This window comes from Gadus chalcogrammus, chromosome 16 (assembly GCF_026213295.1).
Source record: "Gadus chalcogrammus isolate NIFS_2021 chromosome 16, NIFS_Gcha_1.0, whole genome shotgun sequence".
NCBI lineage: Eukaryota > Metazoa > Chordata > Actinopteri > Gadiformes > Gadidae > Gadus > Gadus chalcogrammus.
In genome coordinates, this window is record NC_079427.1 from 15,312,537 (window position 1) to 15,338,535 (window position 25,999).

The window sequence follows — 25,999 nt, forward strand, 5'->3', positions numbered from 1 at the left end:
AAAGGGGCAGACCTGTAATTAGTGTTACGAGATCCAGAAGTCCTACTTTGTGATAGCAGAACTTCTGGGGGGAGACGGCACCGAGCCTCAGGCAGAATCCAGAACCCAAAGGGGCGGAGCTACACCTTGTTTTCTATTTGGATTCTGAGATATTGTATTGTAAGATATGTGAGAAACGTATTTGCGCAAATAGATGACGTTTTCAGAAGGGGATTGTGGGCAATGTATTTCTATAGTGGCCAGTCTCCACGGTGTTGATTTGAAACCTTTTTTTGCGACATGACGACAAATACGAAGTCAGAGAGAGAGAGAGAGAGAGAGAGAGAGAGAGAGGACGGTCACTCAGATCTCAGCTCGTCTGCCATCAGGCTCAACATTATTAATCTAAAACCGGATGTTTGTGACTAGTCCCACGAGGACCCCTTTGTGAACAGGGTCTACAACGCCACCCAGGACCTCTTACCTTGGGGAGGGCCAGCTTCTCCACCCTCCCACCGCCTCCTCCCCCGCCCCCCTCCTCGGTGTCGGAGCAGAGGTGCGGGTCGGTGGGGAAGCGGGGCCGGTGCAGCGGCCGCAGGGAGAACTGGGTGCTGAGGAGGGTGCTGACGGCCTTCAGGGAGCTGCAGGTGTTGGGGGCGAGGGAGGGGTCGGCCAGCATGTCGGAGATGAGCCCCTGGGCCTCGCCCATCACCGCCAAGTCCACCGCCACGCTCGCCCCCGACCACTGGTGGAGAGAGAGAGAGAGAGAGAGAGAGAGAGAGAGAGAGAGAGAGAGAGAGAGAGAGAGAGAGAGAGAGAGAGAGAGAGAGAGAGAGAGAGAGAGAGAGAGAGAGAGAGAGAGAGAGAGAGAGAGAGAGAGAGAGAGAGGGAGTCATTGAGATGGGCGGTCAGAGGCTAGAATGGGTCAAAGAGAACCTGGTCACACTTTTCTAATCCGTAGTAGATGGTGAACAGCAGGCATGAAGCAGTGCTTTCTCAAACATAATATTTTTTTGCTAAATGTACTATTTTTTTAGTGTTGGACGAGGGAGTAGTTTGTGTGTGTGTGTTCCTCTGTTTATGTGTTTTTTAATCATAAAAAACTTCCCTGGGAATGTATCAACCTTTAAAAGAGCACAAGCACAGAAAAAAAAGGGTGTTCTACAAATGTTGTGATAAGAAAGTTTCAGCTTTAGTATTGGGGGGTTGGCAATTGTGCGCGTGTGTGTATCTGTGTGTGGTGGGTGTGTGTATATGTGCGTGTGGGCGCGCACAATCCCAAGACACTGATTCAGACAGCGACGCTAGGGCCTAGGTGCACTTTAGCTACTCGCTAGAAAGACTGCGGGTTAGACATGTCAACAGTCTGCTACTACTGTTCCTTCCTCTGCTCCTTCCCTTCCCCCTCTCCTTTCCTCGGTTTCACCCTACCCTGCCTCCCCCCCCCACCACCCCACTGAGCCAACTCAGTGAGCAGAGGGAGATCACATGACCACTGCACTCAGAACCCATCAATTTACCATCTGTGTGCCCCCCTGCGGCTACAATGGATGACAGTGCAACGACAATATACTGTTTCCCCCCTTGTTCCTAGTTTCCTCTTCCTTGTTTTCTTGAAGGCCGAAGCATCTCAGTCTTCACCTACCCAACAGTGTGAGGGCGACCCTTTCCCCGGGAAAAAAACATTGACGAATGTTTGTGGTGTTAGATTCGAGCTGACATGACAGTGTAAGTAATGTGTGAGCGGGAAAGCGTCCGCCATCATGGAACATTTGAGATGAGTTGACAAAACGGACAGACTGGCACACTCATGAATTAGATAAAACAATGATATTTTTAGCTAAGGACGAAGGCAGGCAAGAACGTTTTGTATCACACGTTTGAGCGACTTTCAAGAAACTCAACTTTATATAAATAGAGGATTCAATGAAAAAAAGAGGCTGTCCTTCTTCACAAAGACACAACACACTGTTTGGAAATGACGAGGTGTGTTTGGACCCCTGCAACCTCTCCGTATGTAAACAGCGCCTGCAGATGAGCGATTAACACGTCGTAGACGAGTACTCCAAACACATTGAGGCTGCACATGATCATCAGACGCTTCCTGGAAAAACGGGCTCTGCATCTGTTTGCGCAAACCCACGTGCATCTGCTTGTTTATTCGTGGGTGGGTGTGTGTGAATCTGTGTGTTTGTGTGTGTGTGTGTGTGTGTGTATTAGTAGGAGTGTCACCTGAACCTGAACAAAACCCATTTGGCCACTCCACAGCTTTATGACATCCTGCCATAGTGACATTCAGCCATTACCTGGCAGTAATGGACTCCACTCAGCTGATGTCAGACAGAGAGCCCATGGGCGAGGGACATAGAAGGAGATAGGTGGCTAGTTAGAGAGAGAGGAGGGAGAGAGACAGCTTGATAGATAGAGAGGAGAAAGAGGGAGGATGAAGATGTGTTTTTTTGTGTGTGAGCGGGTGTGTGTTTGTGTATGTGGGTGGGAAGGGTTGGTGCGGTGCGTATGTGTGCGGGTTTGCGTATGTGTACGTTTTGTGCACATTTTATGATTGGCTCTTCTCATTATCTGCTACATGCACAAGATGATTTGTTAAATAAGTGTTGACCTTTGATGATCAACAATCGTAAACCAAAGCTTAAGCGTAATCGAAATTGTTGGAAAACATAAACGTTTGTTTGTATATATTTACAAATTAGTACAAATAACACTTAGAAAGCAGCTGAGATTGTTATTTAGAAAATAACACACAGACACACACACAGAACTCAAACAACTCAAACAAACACACACACACACACACACATGCATGCACTCACACACACACACACACCCACACACACAAAAACACACATACTCACACACACACACACACACACACACACACACACACACACACATACACACACACACACAGAGTTGCAGGGTGGAAATGAATGCTGGGTAAACAATGGTTGTTTTTCATGCAGTTCCAATAGTTACATTTTCCATCTCTTTCCAAATGCATCGTACAGCAACACAACTCTTAGAGCGACAGAGAGAGCGACAGAGAGAGCGACAGAGAGAGCGACAGAGAGACAAAGAGACAGAGACAGAGACAGAGACAGAGACAGAGACAGAGACAGAGACAGAGACAGAGACAGTGACAGTGACAGTGACAGTGACAGTGACAGTGACAGTGACAGAGAGAGAGAGAGAGAGAGAGAGAGAGAGAGAGAGAGAGAGAGCTGGGTCCAGAGGCGGGCAGGAGGTAGTCAGGTGTAAGAGAGAGTTGTTAACAATAGCGGGCAGGTTGAGCTTCTCTGCAATCTGTTAAACAACTGTACATATACTATGTTGCTGCCCTACTGGCCTGGAAGCAGCATGTTGTAACAATCCTCATCCCAAAAATAGATACGTAAACCCCTGTGCCATTAATGAGGACAAAGGCTGTGTTCGAGTGATGTGAACTATGCTGTCCATGAGCCACGGTGTTCGTGTAACTCAAGATATTTTTCTGTGACTATTCTCTCAGGTTCCAAATAATAGTCTGTCCTGAGTTCAGAGGCTATCCTCTTCCTAGGGCTGAACGATTTTAAGAAAAAATTGAAATTTAGATTTTTCAGGTAGAGATTGCGGTTTCGATTTCAACCACGATTTATTTTCTTTAAATCAAGTTACAGTATAAATTAATATAACCAATGAATTCCATTAAGGTAATGCAATAATGAAAACTGCTGGCAACAGATTTCAAATGCAAGACTGTTTATTCAAGTACCTAAGAAACAACAACCAAAAAAGTCAAATAAAAAGGGAGCCCTCTTTCTTAAGTAAACTTGCTTCAATGGCTCATCAGCATCAAAATAATTGCACTTTTGTAAAATATTAAAAAACAACAACAAAAAAAAAACCTGCAGCTTTGACGATCCCAAAATCGTAATGCTTGAGATCGCGATTTTCGGTCGAAAACGATAGATCGTTCAGCCCTACCCTACCTACCTACCCTACCTTCCCCTTACTGAATGCTAGACTCCTACATAACAACATAACCCTGAAGACATCCATTGATGTCCCAAAATAACAACAACCCAACAACATTCTAAGAAGCCACAGAAACATCTCTGTTGCTTTGGTCAGCGGGACCTTTAAGTGCAGGGATGGATGGTCATAAAATAGGATTGGAGGTCCCGAAGGTAAACCAGGAATACTTCACACCCATAACACGTATACTAAAGATGGCATCAAGGCGTAGAACCAGCGAACCACACTGTTCCGTAGAAGCAATGCAAATATAATCATGTATCTATTTCACTCGGTATTTTAAACATGATTAAATAAAAGGTGTGTGCGGGCCAACGACGGATCAATACATTTATATTGACGTTTTTTGTCCGTTGGGTTCAGTGAATTATAAATAAAGGCTGTAGATAGTAGAACGGCGCTCTCCCCGAGAACCAGCCTCCCAAGATGCTCTCAGGGATCATGGCGGTTCCTCAAGTGTTCCAGCTCAGAACTGAAATTAGAAGGGACTCATTAATGTCCTATTAATCAGCAAAGAGTCTCCATTTAGACCGCAGTAAGAAGTCCCACCTGAATCCCCACGTCATCACCCATTATAGCGGTTCTATTCTCTTTCTCTCTCTCTCTCTTACCAAACGTGACAAACACACACACACACACACACACACACACACACACACACACACACACACACACACACACACACACACACACACACACACACACACACACACACACACACACACACACACACACAGAAACAAAAGCCTTACAAGCACATGTACATAAACAAATACGCACATACAGACAAATGGTAGAAAAAAGTCCAACGCCACAAATACCGAACCTGCTTTGGAGGATGTGTGGAGTCCTGCTGCCCTCCCATGTGGCTCTCTGTGTGTCTCCTGTGCATGTTTTAGCATCAAACTGAAACAATGACTCCAAACCCAGCCTAGGTATGATCATCCAGATTCCAACGGATATTTCGAAATATCTATGTGTATCTCTGTAGTTTTATAATATATCTATACATAATAAACAGGCTATTTTAACCCACTCCCTGCCAGATGCTCTCCTTGGTATAAGAGGTCAACACTTGTCACACAACCTGGCTATCTCCCTCCTCCTCTCGCTCTTTCTCTCTTTTACCCCCTCCCTTTCTCTGTGTCTCTCTATCACCCTCTCTGTTTCTCTCTGTTTTTTCTTCTTCTTGTCCACTGACACACAGGCCGAATATGTATACTATGATAATGAATACCGCCCCCCCCTCTCTCCCTCTCCCTCTCTCTCTCTTTATCTCTCTTTCTCTCTCTCCCTCCCTCTCCAGCCCATAAAACAGTTGCGGATAGCAGCTCTATTGGAGAGACGGTGTACGTACGCCCACTCGCTGAGGACTTCTTCCTGTAATCGCCAGTGATGCATGACAACCCACGGTGAGTTATGTCAATTATCAGAGAAGCACTACCCACAACAGGAAATGCTTGCACAATACTAGCCCCTTTAAAAGAGTTGAAGAAGAAGCCATAGTTGCATTGTTGCTTGATAATGAGCCGAGAATTCATATTTTTTATGTATCACTTTTTTGTAATAAAGTTGAATGTTGATTCAAATGTATTACATATATTACTTTAATACTTATTTATTCCTTTACAATAGAAATCTTCATAGGGTCCAGTGCATAAAATGTAAAAGCAACTAGCGATGAGGTGGCAGTCGGAAACCAGCTGGCAACCCCCTCTGAAGTGCTTCAAGAAAAGGCCCTTTTACATTGAATGTGTGGTTTTAATATTTTTCATGCAACATTAATTCTAATCGCACCAAGGTCGATATGTGACTGCTGCAGGACATTTCGTAGGTAATAGCCTCTTTCCGTGTCTCAACATAGTCTCTTATTGCATCCATAGTGGTGAACTACATTCATAAACCTATAATTATCGCTATCTGCTATATGTATTGATCAGTCATCTCCATAGCAGTCGACGCATCAATGACCTGAACACTTGCTAACAAGTAGGTCGTAGCCATGGAGAAAACACGCCCCCCTCCTTCCTAGAACTCCTCACACACATTTTTTATTGAATTAAAATGCATTGGTCCCTTCCCAGCTACCGTAGACACATGTCGGCCCACTATGGAAGAGAGCCCTCTCCCTATGTAGATATAAAGGGCTCGTTCTCAGGTTACGAAAACACAACAGTTCTTATTTTATCTCTAAAAGACCCGAATTTTTGAAACACATTGAACTACACATGTTAAAACGTAATCCATTAGTGCTGAAGGATAAGTTTGTGCATCAAAATCATGCTTAGGTTTGATCAGCTCTGAGCTGTCATCGCAGGATAAAAGCTGAATCACGTCGGATGAGGCAATTGTTTAACAGCGTTTGCTAAGCCTTTAAAGGCTTTGAATATAAAAAGACAAACCACACACACACACACACACACACACACACACACACACACACACACACACACACACACACACACACACACACACACACACACACACACACACACACACACACACACACACAAACACACAAAAACAAAAGTTGACTATTCCCGCTTCAGTCTTCCTTTGAGCCGGCTGACCTGAGGGAACAGGGCAGCTTTTCTGTAATCCTATTCTGACTTGCAAATCTTCTGGAGGTTCTGGGGGAAAGGGGGCTTCAAAGTCCTCTGGGGGCCAGGTCTGATGCTCTCTGCTGGGACACTGTATCCTCACCTTTTCAGCTGTACTAAATGTTCAAGCCTCCCTTCACTCTGCCTGCTCTGCCTCCCCGGCCTCCCGGCCTCTCCTCCATCCGGCTAAAAATAGAAACGGGAAGGCATGCTCTGCTGCTGATGATGAAGAGGAGGAGGAGGAGGAGGAGGAGGAGGAGGAGGAGGAGGAGGAGGAGGAGGAGGAGGAGGAGGAGGAGGAGGAGGAGGAGGAGGAGGAGGAGGAGGAAGGAAGAGCACATTGCCCCGCACACTGCAGGGCTGATCTGCATATCGTAGGGTGTTGTAAGGGGCCCTCAGTGTCATGAGGGGCCAGTGTGACGTGAGGGGCCAGAGTGTTGTGAGGGGCCCTCAGAGTGTCATGAGGGGTCAGAGTGATGTGAGGGGCCCGAGTGTTGTGAGGGACCAGAGTGTTGTGAGGGGCCCTCAGTGTCATGAGGGGCCAGTGTGACGTGAAGGGCCAAAGTATTGTGAGGGGCCCCCCATGCGCTTTCAAATGGAGTTATCACTGGTGTTCAACATGCTTGATTTCCATCCTCTTGCTGAACATCATTGTGCGTTCGGCATCTGTTCAATTGTGTATCAGCGTTGTGTTCAAAGGAGTTGGTTTACACTAGGGGTGGGTATTGCCAAAGAAGTCACGATTCGATTCGTATCACGATTCACATGCCACGATGCGATTATATCACGATGCATCGCGATACTTGAATTATTGCGATGCATTGCGATGCATTGCGAATTTTCACTGAACACTGTTAAAAAAAAATTAAGCCATTACCAGTGGCTGACTGGCTGTGTATGATCTGGATAGTGTGTTCAATTGATAACTCAAAGCAACTCAATTCATACATAGCTGTATTTATTGAAACGACTATTACTGGATACACTGACAAGAAGTGCTAAGGATCTATAAAACTTAAAATAACAAAATAAGGATAATCAGTGCCGTTTACATGGCCTCAGTGGTCCTTTAAACCAATGAAATGAAAACATTCAAACATTTCCCCTTTTGGAAGTAGCTGCCATTATAACAACAATATCATTTCATAAACATAAGAGGACAAACTGATGCCACAAAAAGTGAATAGGCTTTATAAAACTATATAAAAAAAAAAAAAAAAAAATTTTTTTTTTTTTTATTATTCATTTTTTTAAATTAATAATCGATTCTTGGCGTCAACAATCGATGCAGTAGATCGTGAAAATTAGAATCGCGATGCATCGTCATGACGATTATTTGGCACACCCCTAGTTTACACTGAACCAAGTAAACAAAATACACATATATTCTATTATATATTCCAACTGTTATTACTTAATCAAATAATGATGCAACTAATGGAGCTCTGCGCATCACATGAAAGTAGCCTGTGTGTCTTCATATGCATGGTTACAGTTAAATGCTCTATGTGTCAGGACACAAGACGGTATACTCTAGAGATGAGATTAATATCCCGTCCAAATACTTTGTGAAACACAGAAGACACAGACACACACAGACACCCCCCACACACACAGAGACACAGACACACACACAGACACACACACAATGTAAATGGGTGCACATCACATCTAATTCTTCACAAATGCACACGTTCATCTAAGGGTCACTTCACTTTAGTTATAAGCCTGTGGTGTGAGTACCACTGAGAGTAGGGGAGAGTACTGCAGGCGTTACTCTCCCTTTCAATAATAGAAAAGAAGATGAATAAGAAACGTATCATTACAAATAAATATATTATAACAACAAACAACAAATATAAATTCATATGAATGAATATAAAAAGTAAATATAGTATGATAGCTTTTTATTATTAATAAATAGTATCAGTTTGCATCCCTTCCAATTTTCTCCACTGATGTTCAGTGTTCATTTATGCTTGCTAAGTAAACACACTGGGAGTATAAGCAGCGTTCCAGACTATTTATTGAGACATTCTAACACTGGCCTTCTTGCAGTAATAGTTGTGTTTAAAGGGGGCGCTGGCACTCTTTACTCTGCCACGTCATGTCCTTTCATCTATTGTTCACCGTTTGCATTTGAGATGGTCCGCTAAAAACCTGGATCACAATTAAGTAGTACCACCCCTGACCTAGAGAGTGCTAAGGACCCTCCACCGTAACACCGATAGCCTGTAAAGGGTCAGAGAGTCCCTATCATCTACCTCCCTTTATTGGGTCGGGAAGCACGACGAGGAACGCCATGCTGGCTCCAATGTCCGTCACGACTCAAACGCTCCAGTGAGGGAGAACCCTGCAGGCCAGCAGCTGTTCAGACTAACCCCAAGCTGTGGGGGGCAAGACAGAGAGCTAGACACTCATAGATACACACACACACACACACACACACACACACACACACACACACACACACACACACACACACACACACACACACACACACACACACACACACACACACACACACACACACACACACACACACACACATGAATGGCACTGCGCCCGCACACATAATCACGGGCACATAGGCACACACACACACACACACGTGCAAGCACACAAATGAGCACACAAACACACACACCAATCGAGTAAACAACAGTGCAGAACAACAGATGGATACAGCAACAGCCGTATGCCATCCTATTAGCCGATGATTCATGAGCACAACCCACTTTCATTTGCAACATAATGTGGCAGTGGATCGTGTGCGTCTGTTCATACGTTGACATTTTTGTGAACAGTTTTTGTTTGCGCCTGTGAGTCAGCGTGTGTGTTTGTTTGTGTGTATGTTTGACTGTCAAGAGAGCTAGAGAACGAGAAAGAGAGGGGCAGGGGTGGGATTAGACGACTGCGATAGGATGCTGATGAATCACCCAGTGCACACACACCAACGTGTGCACAACCTCATCACCATCATCATCACTCAGAACCCAGTTAGTGGGAGCCATCAACGCTAGCTGTTCCATATCAGGGCATGAAGGGGGGAGGCTATGGGGAAAGGCATACAACAAGACCGATGAAGCTTATTGAGTCCATCAACTCACGTCCCTCTTTCAGAAATTAGAGTAAGGTATAGGTAATGTGTGTGTGCGTGTGTGTGAGTGCGTTTAGGTACATTTGTGTGTGAGCATTTGTGTGAGAGTTCGGGTGTGTATGCGGAGGACGTGTGTAGAAAAACACAAAAGGATGCAGAAGTTTGCACGTGCAAACTTTTCTCGGCTGTGTTACTACCTTGTTTGATGTGAGAGTCGTTTATGTCATTAATAATGGAAACAAAGCATTATTGTGCAAGTACAACATTTCTTTCATCCTGTATGTTTAGAATTGCATGGCAAATCTCACTGTAAGGATGACGTGCACTGCACACACGCCCTCGCAACACACCCCCACTCACACCCACACACACACACACACACACACACAAGCACACAAACAGATGGGATCAAACCAACGACCACACATCTCTGGCTCCATCCACCCCTCTTGATGAGCGCGCTCAGCCTCCTGATTGACGGCAGGGCTGGCTTGGTTGTGGCCGCAGCATTCTGGGTTAAGCCCGGGGGGGCTCCCTGTCCAAACATCCCTATTCCATTTAGCACTCCTGCATAATGAGCTGCTGAGTGCTCTCTCTGTATGTGTGTGTGTGTGTGGGGGGGGGGGGTTTGTACGTTTGCGTGTGTGTGTGTGTGTGTGTGTGCCTCTTTTTTTTCATCTGTTTCCCTCTCTCACATGTTCCTCTGACTGTATCGTATGATGACAGAACAAGCCTGCAACCTCACTGCGGTGAAACAAACGTAACTGCCATGGATCAATGAAACACACCATTGTACTCATGCTCTTTAAAGCCCATAAGAACCAAACTACCAAAGCGCGCGTCAAAAGGAGGGATCAACAGCCCAGTAACTATATAGTCATCCCCAACACAAATGTGTGAGTGTGTGAGTACAGACTAGTTAAACCCCACTCACACACACTCAACGGTGGGCGAGAGGTGTTTGTGTGAGGGGGTTCCCAGTATGAACAGGGAAGAGGAGGCTAGCTTAAGGCTACTGTCGCCCAGCACTATATAGCACAGAACCCTCATCCAATAACAGTCTCCTGACTTCACCATGAGGCTGAAGGGGGTCCGACAGAGAGAGAGAGACACATAGAAAGAGAGGACGGGAAGGAGAGAGGGCCACAGAGAGTTGGGAGAGAGAGAGAGTGCCATTGTGGGAAATGGTCGAGAGGAGGAGCGGGAGAGAGAGAGAGAGAAAAAGAAAGAGAAAGAGAAAGAGAAAGAGAGAGAGAGAGAGAGAGAGAGAGAGAGACATTGAGCCGCTGTGGTGAAGACGCTGAATGATGGAGAAGAACATGCTGACATTACCACAAGCTGCCTCGAGCCTCAAGGAACCGTAAAGACAGCCAATGTTGCGTGTGTGTGTGTGGGTGAGTGTGTGTGAGTTGGTCAGTGTGCATCTGTTTGAAGGTCTTTATATGTGTATCCATGTGTACTCCTGCCCATGTGTCTGCTGACTGCTGTGTGTGTATGTGTGTATGTGTGTGTGTGTGTGTGTGTGTGTGTGTGTGTGTGTGTGTGTGTGTGTGTGTGTGTGTGTGTGTGTGTGTGTGTGTGTGTGTGTGTGTGTGTGTGTGTGTGTGTGTGTGCGTGCGTGCGTGTGTGTGTCTGCGTGCGTGCGTGCCGCTCGGTGTGTGCATACGTGAGTATCTATTTGTGTGTGTTTATCTCCGTGACCCAAATAGAATGCAATATGACAAGCGCCATAAGCCCCCTTACGGTAACTAAGCCCAGTGGCTACCTATAGGCAATGCTCTGGTGTCCAATTCCAAGGCATTGCTTATAACTATGACCCGAATACAAAAACGACCCTTTATGTGTGCCAAGGGATATTGTATAATACACAAGTCAGGTTATAGTGCCGCTCCTAAAGTCACCACCTGCATTCACCGCCGCTGCAGCCTTTCAGCAAACAACATCGTGAGCTACTCTTTCAGGGAAAGGAAAAATGTAAAGACTATTTACAGATCATTGGATTTCTTGGTTTGCCTCCATCCTTTGGTGTTTTCATGACGACAAGAAGACTCGCCACATTGAGAGAGAGACAGAGAGAGAGAGCGAGCGAGAGCGTGAGCGTGAGCGTGAGCGACAGAGACAGAGACAGAGACAGAGAGAGAGAGAGAGAGAGAGAGAGAGAGAGAGAGAGAGAGAGAGAGAGAGAGAGAGAGACCAAAAGATGAGCGGGACAAGGGATAGCAAATGAGGAGAGGGAGAGAGAAGAGAACTGAGGAAAACACAGTGATGATAGCAATAGTGATAGCGCAGTACAGCAACTGCAATGTTTGTTGTTACTTGGGATATTTCAAAAATTCGGAAGGACACACACACGCAGTCTCTTTGAGATCGTTATTGTTCTCTGCCAGCGTTTGTGATCACCTGACACGGTGAGCACAGTTTCTGAAGCCAGCGTGTCGTTGGTGTGGTGGTACTGAGAGGAAGGCGTGTTGACGAAAATAAACACAGCCACACTGACGTTAATCTGCCACCAGTCAGATCTCTTTGTTTGCTTTGAGTTGTGCATGTGTGTGTGTGTGTGTGTGCGTGCGTGTGGGTGTAAGAGGGAGAAAGAATGTGATAGATGAAGATAATAGCCGTAACCCTAATCCTAAAAATAATGTGTACGATGAAAATGTCAATAATATGTTGCTCAGAACATTCAGAACATTGAGATTCTTAACATTGTGATTCAAAACATTGAAATTCTTAACATTGTGATTCATAAAATTTTTCATATATATATATATGAATTGTATATATATCTGTTCTGAACTGTTCTGAACTGTTCTGAACTGCCTGAGTTTGTTGAAGATGTCAACTTGTAACCTGTAACCTTGATATAATAGAATGGCTTGTTTGGCTGTTGACCGTTTGTTATACATGGATGTTTTTGACCACGCTGTGTGCAAGGTCACTTTGAATGCATGCAAATTGTAGAGGGGCAATTCTGTAAAATCACAACTACAAAAGAAAAAAACAGATGTGAAATGTTTTACTTTCTAATTTCTGAACTGGAGTACAATAACCAACCCAGAGATTGTCCTGGTTGGGTCAGGGGAGGATTTTGTCTATTCATTTAATTGGGGAGAGGTGGGGGGGGCGAATAAGGACTCACACACAAAGTGTACACATGTGCCCAAAGAACACGTGCGCACGCACAAACAATCAGCCTACATCTTACATAACACAGTGAGTGACGGCAGCTGAGGACACTGCATCCGCCTTTAGCATTTGTCCTATGAAAAGTAGACTGAGGAAGTTGGCTGAAGAGAGAGAGAGAGAGAGAGAGAGAGAGAGAGAGAGAGAGAGAGAGAGAGAGAGAGAGAGAGAGAGAGAGAGAGAGGGGGAGAGAGAGAGAGAGAGAGAGAGAGAGATGAGAGAGTGAGAGACAGAAAGATGAGAGGGACAGGGGAAGCAAATGAGGAGAGGGAGAGAGATGTGAGGGAACATTGATGATAGCAATAGTGATAGAGCTATAGATAGATAGATAGATAGGCAGACGGGGCCACCCATGAGCAGATGCGCTGGGCTGACCTGAATAGCCGAGGATATATCTGGACACGCTGCTCTGTTTGTATTAACATCCGGATTGTGAGCTTGTTTGCAATTGTTTTGGTTTTATCGTGGAAAACAATGACATTTCAACAATCGTCATGGATCTTCCTCCTCCCTCACACCGCAGCTTTGAGACAAACTCCCCAAATAATTTCATAAAATAGTTTTGGGTATATCGGACGATTTCAAGTTATATCTACTGCTAACATTACAAGTTGTGCTCATAAACACTCGTCCGCAACTCTGATTCAGAAGCTTTCTTTCTATTTTCCCTCGAACCATGACTAAAATCCAGTGTAATGTGCGTTGAACGATAAAGGTGAAACGGTGTGAAAAATAATCAAATAAGGAAATTTAAGTAAAGCAAGAGACTACGACTGCAGCTGTCCAAAATAAACACACAAGTCTTCACACCAACTGCATTGTTAGCTTCAGGAAAATCCTCCGAGTTGAAATATCACACTAATAGGCAATAAAACCCAAACACGGGGCATCGTAAGCCTGTTTACGTATCTGTCTGTCAACCTCGATAAAGAGACACAGCTGTCGGTGCAAACTGCTGGGCCATAGAGAAGGGTAAGTGGAGGCTGATCAGTGCCTGGCTGACACCACCAGGCCAGAGTCACAACAGAGAAACCACTGGCCCATGGAAGTACGTCATCGGTTTGTACAACACTATGTGAGTGTAAATCCATTTACTGTGTGTATGTGTGTGTGTGTGTGTGTGTGTGTGTCCGGTGTGTTTGAATGTATGCATGTATGTATGTATGTATGTATGTATGTATGTATGTATGTAGGTAGGTAGGTAGGTATGTATGTAGGTAGGTATGTATGTATGTATGTATGTATGTATGTATGTATGTATGTATGTATGTATGTATGTATGTATGTATGTATGTATGTATGTATGTATGTATGTATGTATGTATGTACGTACGTACGTATGTACGTATGTACGTATGCATGTATGTATGTATGTATGTATCTGTGTGTGTGTGTGTGTGTGTGTGTGTGTGTGTGTGTGTGTGTGTGTGTGTGTGTGTGTGTGTGTGTGTGTGTGTGTGTGTGTGTGTGTGTGTGTGTCTAATATACAATCTAACATCCATGTGGTGCAATTATGCCCTCCTGTTATCTGATTGACTAATCTGCAGGCATGTTGGGGGGAGGTGTCCAAGACAAACAGCTGACTGAGTCCAAACCTCGATCACACACACACACACACACACACACACACACACACACACACACACACACACACACACACACACACACACACACACACACACACACACACACACACAACTACATCTACACACACGCGTGTGCGTGTGTGTAGATGTAGTTGCACATATCCATGAGCTCACATCTTCAATCAAGTAACACACAACCTTGAATATAGAGTAGCGTAGCAGCAGGCTAGCTAGCCAGTGTATAGGAAGCCCTGATGATAACTGGAAAAACTGTACAAGTCCTGGAACATCTGTGGTTTGCATTTTAAGACCTGCGGGGGCCCGGGGGTGCGCTGGTGCATCCGAGGTGTGATGTGGTATGATAGAAACAGCATCCTTTAATCAGTGCATCGCCCGCCAGGGAGGACGGCAGGGGAATACACACGCATGCTTTTTCTGTTACCATTTCCTGTCTTAAAGTGCGATGGGAAACTAACATCAAAACCTCCGAACCCATAATAAGTCATTATACATAATTGAGTGTGTGTGTGTTTACAAGCTCTGTCATGATTTTCTTGAAATTATTAAGGTTTAAAGCAATCACGTCTCATCATCAGAGCGTTTGAGGAGAGCCGCAGATGACATCTTACTACAGTGGCAACACATTCACACAATCTGAAGACCATGCATGCAACGTGTTTACCCTCGTCTCTGAGGGTCATTACGGGCAATACAGACAGACAGAACCGGGCTGGGCTAGAGCTGCCCAGGCCAAAACTCTGCCTTCCGTCCCCATCTGCCGCAGCATATTTTGGAACTAAAACAGAGCATTGAGGGAAGCAACAAGGCAGTCCTTGTCCAAGGCCACAAAACCTCATCTGGACAGCCAGCAGGGAAGCCACTGTGTTAGTGTATGGGGAAGAGAGAGAGAGAGTGTGTGTGTGTGTGTGTGTGTGTGTGTGTGTGTGTGTGTGTGTGTGTGTGTGTGTGTGTGTGTGTGTGTGTGTGTGTGTGTGTGTGTGTGTGTGTGTGTGTGTACAGTAGTCCAGGTTACAATAATTTGGCTCTGCCTTTCAGCCATCGACCAGAGGGCTCTCTCTCTCTCTCTCTCTCTCTCTCTCTCTCTCTCTCTCTCTCTCTCTCTCTCTCTCTCTCTCTCTCTCTCTCTCTCTCTCTCTCTCTCTCTCTCTCTCTCTCTCTCTCTCTCTCTCTCTCTCTCTCTCTCTCTCTCTCTCTCTCTCTCTCTCTCTCTCTCTCTCTCTCTCTCTCTCTCTCTACTCATATATGTGATGCCAAAGAAACAACTTTCCACACACATCATTCTCAAAGGTCAACATGGCTCAACTATTTCTTTGCATTAACGTGTTTGAGTGTGACTGTGTGTGTGTGCGTCTGTGTGTTTTTGTGTGTTTGTACGTGTGAAGTGTGTGCTGTTTACTCAAATGTGTGTGTGTGTGTGTGTGTCTGTGTGTTTGTACGTGTGAAGTGTGTGCAGTGTACTCAAATGGTTCTGTGTATGTGTGTGTGTGTGTGTGTTTGTACGTGTGAAGTGTGTGCCGCGTACTCAAATATACATGTGTGGGTGCGTTTGTGTGTGTGTACAGTATGTGCGTGCACTGCTGGCATGCGTTTGGTAAGAACTCAGTGGTGTGTTTACAAGTACAGCTGTGAAGTTGGCCAGTCGGGACCAGCCAGTTACTCTGACCATCAACACTTGTGTTTAGATGGAAACAACATACACACACAGACACACCCACCCCCCGTACACACACACACACACACACACAAACACTAACACACAACCCTCAACATACACAATCACACGAGTACACACAAACACACACATTCCAACACACAACCCCACACACACACTCCACCACACATCTGAACACACAACCCCACACCCACAACCCAACACACAACCCCCCCCCCCCCACACACACACACACACGCGATCTCAGTGCCGCTCCAGTTTTGGCCCTCTTCACAATTGTGTACTCACACTGTCTTCTCCGTTTAAATCACACAGACACAGATGTGGACAACCACACACAAACACACACACACACCAACGCACAGTTACACACAAATGCATCAGTATCGCCTCCGTTGGTCTCTCTCTCTCTCTCTCTCTCTCTCTCTCTCTCTCTCTCTCTCTCTCTCTCTCTCTCTCTCTCTCTCTCTCTCTCTCTCTCTCTCTCTCTCTCTCTCTCTCTCTCTCTCTCTCTCTCTCTCTCTCTCTCTCTCTCTCTCTCTCTCTCTCTCTCACACACACACCGGGATACCTTCCTCCTGAATGAAGCATTCCATTAAAGGGAAGCTGCCAGTTTGACACTGGGAGTCCCTGCTGTCTGCCAGCGCCCTGACATACCTCTCTCATTTCATTCATGTCTCACTCCTCACTGTAATCCCATACTAATGTCCCCAGTCCCACATTAATCTGCTCCACTGTCCTGTAAAACATAGCAGCTCAGTGTGTTTACTCCATTCACCTGGGTTTCTGCCATCTCCAGTGCTATTGGCTTCACCAAGGGAAATCAGCAGGCATATTAATGAGTCTTTTTACATGATGCAATATTATTTAAGATGTCCTGTTCCTGTCCTATAACATATTTTCTCTTTACTTATATTTATTAATTCGTTATTTCATTCGCTCTCTTCCTCTGTGGATTTATCCATTCATCTTTGTTATTCTTATTTCTATTAATATTTACAAAAGCATGCAATCTGTTTTGACTCCTATGAAGATTGCACCACCGATAAGTAATCATTTGTTCCAGTCTATGTTCAGCTGTTTCCTGAAGGTCAAACCAATAAGGCAGCTGTGGTATTTTGAGGCATACAAGTGAATTTATTCATCCAGCAGTAGACCGCTGTCTGTCGTGAAATGAAAGAAATGTAGTCAAAAAGGACTTGTGTGTGTTTTCTATTTAGGCCAACATATTTATTTTAAGCACATAAAAATCTTTAATGCTGCACAAGTTGTGCAGCAGAATGTTTATGTATTCTTAGTCAAATAGTGGGAGGCAGGATTACGGGCCTGAAATAGAGAAACAATCTCGGACCCAACATAACAATTTGCAGTAACCCTTATCTCATTGGCTGTTGCATACTTGTCCCTACTGCAACACAAGAATGTATTATGATACAAATGAACTACATTCAGACATGCACTGGCCAGATAAGGGAACTCACTTCATCACAAATTGGTCTGATGATATCATGCAGGGACTTTTCTTTGTGGTTAAGACGGAAAAGGAAAGACATGAAGACTTTTACTAGAGCTTTTGAAAAGAGCAATAATAAAGACAGTTTTTAAAGTGGCACAAACACCGCTTCTTCTTCGTATGTAGGGCATCTTAATTCTTCAAATATCACAGTTGAAAAATAAGTGCCGGCCTTCACACATCAAACCCTTTCGAAAACAACGTTTTGATTCAATTTCAATAGTAAACTATATTAAAGGTATGGTAAATATGACTAAACATATGTATGCTTTTTTCCCAGAAGAAATGCTCAAGTATAACACTGATGACGCTAACTACTAAATTACCCAGATTAAACACGATGCCGCGCTATGTCAACCGTTAAGGCAACCAGAGGCTGGTGTATTCCCTAGAAATGGATGTGCGTCAAAGAGAGCGCATGAAGCCTCCCTCATAGAGCCCTGGGACCAGCCCACCTCCTCCTGCTTTACATGAGCTTGAGAAGGCCCCTCCTCCTCCCTCCCTCCCTCCCTCCACCCTCCTCCGCCTACTTCCTCCTCACGACTCGCTCCCCCCCTCCTCCTTCCTCATCTCCTCGCCCACTCCCTCCTCCATCCCTCCTCTTCCTCCCTCTCCCTCCACCTCCCCCACCTCCGACCTCCTCCTCTGACCTCCTCTCTCCCCCCCACCCTCCCTCCACCTCCTCTCCCTCCTCCTCCTGCTCTATCACTCCTTGACACAGATGAGATGATGAATAGGTTATGTAACCCGGCGAACACGTTCTCAAGGTCTGTCCTCCATTTCAACAGCCAACATCAACTATTCTGATGTTGTACTTGGTGAACAGGGGCAGTGGACTACCAACGACTAGCTTACACCTTGTGTATAACTCACAAAGCTCAACTAGCCTTGTTTGCTAAATGTTCTGTACTTATTTGAAGTAAGTCACTGTTTACTAATGTAAATCAGTTATCCGTTTTTGTGTTTACTGATTTATATTTCTGATAACTCTGCTTTAATATGAAAACAATAAAACAGAGCAGAGCACAGAAACAAAAACCCAATATATCTGACTTCAAAACAAAAAACCTTTAAGATGGTCATTTCAAATGTTACAATTATATAACAATCCAGGTTGTTTTCATCCATAACATTACTTTATCATAACAAGGCCTAAAAAGGGTCATGTCCAACAGAAAGCGGAGCCAGCTTTCAAGACGTCCGTGAGAGCCTCTCTTGATGCTGGCTTGGCAAGCAGTGCAGGCTTTCATAAATACTGCACAGCCAGGGAGTCGCCCTGCACCTCCAGGTACAGCTGCACTCTGGAGGCATCAACTACTACATGCACAAAACACATGCACAAAACACACACACACACACACACACACACGCGCGCGCGCGTGCGCGCGTGCGTGCGTGCGTGTGTGTGTGTTTATCATCGTGTGTGTGTGTGTGTTTATTTCTGTTTATCAATGTGTGTGTGTGTGTGTGTGTGTGTTTATGTGCGTTTATCAGTGTGTGTTTGTTTGTGTGTGTGTGTGTGTGTGTGGGGGTTTGTGTGTGTGTAGGCGCGTTTATATCAGTGTTTGTGGGGCCGTGTGTGTTTTTGAGTTTGTCTTCAAATGTGAAAGGAAATGGGAAAGGTATGGTGGCCGAGACGTGTGGAACAAACCTCATATACTCACGGTTGGCAAAACACAAGCGGAAAATACAAATGCAAAGCAACATCGTGATAGAGGAAGACACTCAACCAATGTTGAAAGTGAAACGGGCCGAATGCTATTGCCAGTGGACAATTATTATTGACTCCTACATTAAAACATGTAGATAAAATAAGCCCAATTAAAAATATTTGGAAATTTTGTTTTCCATAATTGCGCATGTGTTTATCAAATTTATAAAGCGTTAGCGTTGTTCGACTAGTCTCACACACCGCAGAAAGGGATTGGACAAAATATAACAGAATGAAGAACATACGTTATTACCTCACACACCACAAACACACTCAGTTACTTATTCACACAAACACACACACACGCAGACACACACTGATGTCTTATCTCTTTTGATCACTCTCCCCGTCTTAAGGAAAGTACAAACCGCCCAGCGAGCTTAGCCTGGTGGAGGACACACTGTCCACATGGGATGGGGGGATGCAGAGGTCTTTTGAGGTTCCTAGGCACACATCTAAGTGCTCTGGGGGTGTCTCTGTGTGTGTGTGTGTGTGTGTGTGTGTGTGTGTGTGTGTGTGTGTGTGTGTGTGTGTGTGTGTGTGTGTGTGTGTGTGTGTGTGTGTGTGTGTGTGTGTGTGTGTGTGTGTGTGTGTGTGTGTGTGTATATTTGTGTGTGTGTGTGTGTGTGTGTCTGTGTGTATGTTTGTGTGTGTTGGGTCTAATTTGTCATCAGTGCTGTCAGCTTGCTCCGATAGACCAGTGGCTGGAATGGAAACGGGTGACGTCTAATAATACAGAAAGGACACCAGGTTCCCTGGAAACCGATGAGCGGCGTGCAATCAGGCGTCCCTCAGAGCACAGCAGCTGGTCCCGGGCCAGCGTGGGCCTGCATGAACCACTCCAGACCCACCCGGTCAAGACGGCACAAGCCACTGATGGAGGGTCCGGTACAACTGATGGAGGAAGGGTCTACTGCAACTGATGGAGGAAGGGTCTACTGCAACTGATGGAGGAAGGGTCTACTACAACTGATGGAGGAAGGGTCCACTACAACTGATGGAGGAAGGGTCCACTACAACTGATGGAGGGAGGGTCCACTACAACTGATGGAGGGAGGGTCCACTACAACTGATGGAGGGAGGGTCTACTACAACTGATGGAGGGAGGGTCTACTACAACTGATGGAGGAAGGGTCTACTACAACTGATGGAGGGAGGGTCCACTACAACTGATGGAGGGAGGGTCCACTACAACTGATGGAGGGAGGGTCTACTACAACTGATGGAGGGAGGGTCTACTACAACTGATGGAGGAAGGGTCTACTACAACTGATGGAGGGAGGGTCCACTACAACTGATGGAGGGTCTACTACAACTGATGGAGGGAGGTTCTACTACAACTGATGGAGGGAGGGTCCACTACAACTGATGGAGGGAGGGTCCACTACAACTGATGGAGGGAGGGTCCACTACAACTGATGGAGGGAGGGTCTACTACAACTGATGGAGGGTCTAGTACAAATGATGGAGGGTCTAGTAAAACTGAGGGGCTAGTAAAACTGACGGAGGGAGTTGTTCTCCATCTGGGCCATAGACGGGCTAGCTCATGAGAAGAGCCTCACTGGCTGTGTGGTCGATCAGGACCATCCTGTCCACTTTGTATATTGTGTCTGAAAGTAAGATGGTTTAAACTGCCACAACATTTCACAATTCCCCTTGACTGTCAACGTAGGCTAATCCTTGAGTTAACACCGGAACGTATTTAGCAGTCTCAATCGTTGTTGGATGCTTAGCTCATAATCTACCATTATAAACAGTGTTCGACCGATGTATCAACCGGCCGTATAATCGGCCGATATTTGTGTTTTTTAAGTGTATTGGTATCGGCCGATTCTTTTTCCGGTGTCGGCTGTTTGTTTTTTTCCCCCTTTGGCATGTTTTACAGACAGTTCAATAAATGTTCATATTTCTTTAAAATTGAGACATTGTAACATTTGTTATCATCATTGTGTCATTTTTATGATGCAAATTGAGGGAGGCTTAGCCTGGAAATCCAGACCCACATCTAGAACGCTGTAGGGTCTGGCAACGAGTAATGAAAATGGCCCAACTCGAGTGGCGGCACAAAGCATGCATTTGAAAATATCAGTGGATAACACACATTGGATAACACTACGACCAATCAGAAGAATACAAGGGGTGACATATCCAGACCAGTGCAGCTAACCAATAAATAAGACTCTTGCCGTATCCGGTCGGCAAAACAGCTTTTGGCCCGCCTATATTGATTCATCGATGTGATTCATTAATGTTCTGGGCCAGGGGAGGCCCAGAATATACACGTTTATTGCTCGTTCCGCTAAGCAAAGTCAAATTGTGCTCTCGCAAGAACTTTGAATATCCAGGGTAGTATCGACTCCAAATATCGGAAAATCAGTAAGAAAATCAGTATCGGCGTATCGGTTATCGGCTATGGCTCATGAAAAAAGATCGGTATCGGTATCGGCCCTAAAAAATCCATATCGGTCGATCACTAATTATAAAACCGGCTTCCCAGATGGAAAAAATCATTCATTACAAAAGCCATCAGAGCAGACATGATGATCTGAGGTATGAGGCATCTTGCTTGACTCAAACAAATTCCTCTAGTTAAATGTCCATGTTTGAAGATGAGAGGTATTGTACCATGCTGTGCCTCACAGTAAGCTGTCACCAGGAGCCTGTGCCCCTCCAGAGGCAGTGGCTCAGAGAACCAAACACGACACGAGGAGAGAACACGTAGGATCACTTCAAATAATACAAAGTATATCAGAACTTATGCTGTGTGTGTGTGTGTGTGTGTGTGTGTGTGTCTGTGTGTGTCTATGGGTGTCTGTGTGTCTGCGTGTGGGTGGTTTGGTGTGTGGCTGCGGGCTAGCAACTTTGTGTGTTTTTTATACCGCACAAACATGAACTCAAACAACACCGCCTGCGATGATAGTGATTGCAAATGCAAAGGAGGTATGCATAAGTCTTCCATATACCATGTCCAATGTACCAAAGATGTACACACACACATCTGTTCATCAGATACAGCTTAATCTTGACATCCATTGTTGATACTACCTGCACCCAGGAACAACATATGCCTTCACCTAGTGATTTATTTTTCATATTTTCGTATTGGGATCTAGCCTATATTAGAATGTAGCCTCCACGTGCGCACAGATGACAGTGCGCGCACACACACACACACACACACACACACACACACACACACACACAAACACATGGAAGCACACAAACACACACACACACACACACACACACACACACACACACACACACACACACACACACACACACACACACACACACACACACACACACACAACAGTGAGGCTTTAATTGCAATCTTACACCACTCCCCTGACCACTCGACCGCGGCATTAGCCTGCTAAGTGCATCGTCGTCCATTTGCTTATCAGCAACACAAACACGGTCCCGCGCGGTGACTCAGAGCATGAAGTCAGTTAGGAGGTAGAGGAAGCTGCTCCGGCCCTGCACAACTCCGTCATAAGCCAATCATAAACCAGGATATCCAATCTACCATATATTGATGATATAATGTTATTATGATGCTATTATCCAACATTTTAGCCATTACAATTATTGGTATCATCATTATTATTATTGTTACTAATATATTATTATTATTATATGATCGGTAAATTATTATTAGCATCAATATTGTTTGTATTTGTATGCTTATTAATATTATTGTCTGATTTTTATTATTTATTCGTAAGCATGTTTGGGCAAAGCTGTCCCAAATCGTATGTCCATCACTAAAAATCATGCAAACGACGTGTTGTGATGGTAATAACTGACTTTGAATGGGACAAGTGTCCGAGCTCTGACCTGGTGGTCCCGCGGAATGCAGGGCAGCGAGGTCCTGCGGTGGGACTTGCTGTTGCTCTGCGCTTGAGCCATCATCTCCGAGGCCGCTATGGAGCTGGACCTCCGTCTCCGCTTGAAGACCGGGATGTCCTCCTCCTTCGCCCCGGTCACAGAGCCACAGCACCCCGTCCCGCTGGTCCCTGAGGCCGGCAGGAGCCGGTCAGCATACCTCGCAAGCAAAACCCCGAGCAGCCCCAGCAGGTAGGCCAGGTAGGGTCTCCAGCAGGCCCCGACTCCTCTCAGAGACACGAGTGAGACCACCCGGATGCCGCTGATGAAGACAAGCGAGGACACTCCCTGGGCCAGCCCCGTGACGACCTGCAGAGTCCCACCGGCCAGGCAGCCGAGGACCACCAGGGTGACCGGGAGAGACACGAGCTGCTCCTCTGCACCGCGGCCGCGGGACGGGAGGCTCTGTGCCGCCGCTTCGCTCAGGCAACACACCGCCAGCGACCACACCGCCGTCCGGACCCCTACCCCGCGGCGACGCAGATAAAGCCCGATCCAGAAGAAGGCACATGCGAGGGTAAACACGGGAGAAAGCAGGTACCACGCGGCTAGGAGGAGCTCAGCAGCGCCGCTCGCTACCGCTGCTGCTGCACAATGAAGACGACGACGAGCAGGACGGGATTCGCTGCTATTTTCGTGGCTGTAATGTAGTGCGCCTACCAGGCCTGCGTCCCAACCGACCAATCTGAGCAGCAGAGCGAGAATAAGCGAGACTGAAGCCACGCAGACGGCAGACGACGCTCCTCGGAAACTCCTCCATGTCACGGCTGCTCCGCTACTCGTCCACGACTGATGGTCGTCGGCGTCCCGTGGCAGGGGCTTCACACGTGCTCTTACATAGCCGCCGCGCTCCAACGCCGCCCGAGGATGTTTTTCATGCGCGCTTCGTGACGAACCTCTGTTGTCGCTGTCTGAATCCAAGGCCATCTCCCTATCAGCCAAGGCGGATGGGTTTGACCGTCCTGGGGATGTCAGACAAATAGGTGCAGACTGTGTGAGGGTCTCTCAGGGCATTATGAAATTTAGCTTAATAGGGCTAATAAGACAGTGTTCTTGGGAGTATGTTACCTTTGGTACGCTCAATCAGATTTCCAAAAACGCAATCTCAAACTAGACGCTCAGGGAATAACACAAATGACCCCCTCATCAAGGAATAAATACATTTGGAAGTTTGAAAATGTCTAATTTCCCTAATGTTCAGTAACTCCTGTTGATCAACCTGTGTGCACCAAAACACAACCTGGCTTCAAACTTCTGGTTTCATAGGCCGGGTATACACTCTCTCTCTCTCCTTCCCTCCTTCCCTCCTTCCCTCCTTCCCTCCCTCTCTCCCTCTCTCCCTCTCTCCCTCTCTCCCTCTCTCTCTCTCTCTCTCTCTCTCTCTCTCTCTCTCTCTCTCTCTCTCTCTCTCTCTCTCTCTCTCTCTCTCTCTCTCTCTCTCTCTCTCGTTCTCTCCACTATCTCCCCCCACCTCTCTTTCTCTCTCTCTCTTTTCTTTCCACCCTCCCTCCCATTAGACACTATCCCTTTTTGTGTCGCTCCGGTAACTCCACCGTCACTTTTCAGCCCCAAAACGGGTTTGTTGTTTTTGTGGCTGGGGGACGCACACACACACACACACACACACACACACACACACACACACACACACACACACACACACACACACACAGACACACACACACACACACACACACACACACACACACACACACAAAGACACACACACACACACATTACATACACACACAAACGTTCTCCTTCCTACTTAATGCAGAGTGGATTGGAGCCATGTGAAGGAGATTTCATGAACTGTGGGGGTTGGATCCGCCCCGCAGCTCCTGAGGAAGTTATCCGACCAATCATAACAAACAACGCTCAATTATACCGGCGATAGTATGGATGTGGAGATACAGCGACGGCTATAATTATGAAGGTGTTCATTAGCATGATTCATATTTATGAATACACTCGCCTTGTAAATCAGCAGGACCTCATATTTTACAGCTTTACTAACCCATGCATTTAGCCGTGCATAAAGATTTAATTTCTGTATGGGATTCTCCAAGAGTGCAATTTGTAGTAGTTACACTACACAGTTTATTATTTTACACACACACACACACACACACACACACACACACACACACACACACACACACACACACACACACACACACACACACACACACACACACACACACGAAGCATCACACTCAGCGGAGCTAAATCATGTGTGCACTGTGGTCCTGGCCTGATGTGGGTGAGCGTCTGGGAGGCTGTGGCCCTGGCGGCTGGACAGCCCGCACCTGTCTGGCCTACTTTCCCCCTGAGAGGATTACTATCACAGGCAGTTTGATCCCATGAAGATTTTCATCTTTAGAGCCCATGCAGGCGGCTGTTATTTGGTCGATCTTCGGTCCAATACTGTTTTAAACTGTCTGAAACTATTGAAAACAGCTAGATGGATTAAAGCATTTGCTAAATGTCATTAGGGTGCATTGGATGTCATGTTCCACCAATGATATGGAGGTAACCCAATAAAGTGAACCACCATATTTCAGGTGTGTCTACTCGTAGGTTATTTTGCTCTCTGTATTGTTTTCGTAAACGATGTGAATCCTGTCATCTTTATTTTAATCAATGAGCGTTTACATGTTTTAAAAATCAACGCATGGAGGAATTCATCTAGACGTCATTAAAAAACAGCTGTCAGC

At 45.8% G+C, this 25,999-nt stretch overlaps 1 protein-coding gene across 1 annotated transcript in view; it reads right to left on the minus strand.

The window, feature by feature from the left end:
* LOC130406319 (cGMP-inhibited 3',5'-cyclic phosphodiesterase 3A-like) overlaps nt 1–24,511 on the minus strand; it is a 40,107-nt gene extending 15,596 nt beyond the window's left edge. Inside the window, exons 1-2 of the mRNA XM_056611821.1 lie at nt 23,235–24,511; nt 464–724 (exon numbers count right to left, since the gene is read on the minus strand). Coding sequence (XP_056467796.1) covers nt 464–724; nt 23,235–24,209 — 1,236 coding nt within the window. The 5' untranslated portion in view covers nt 24,210–24,511. The remainder of the gene's footprint in view (nt 1–463; nt 725–23,234) is intronic.
* Nucleotides 24,512–25,999: the final 1,488 nt, after the last annotated feature.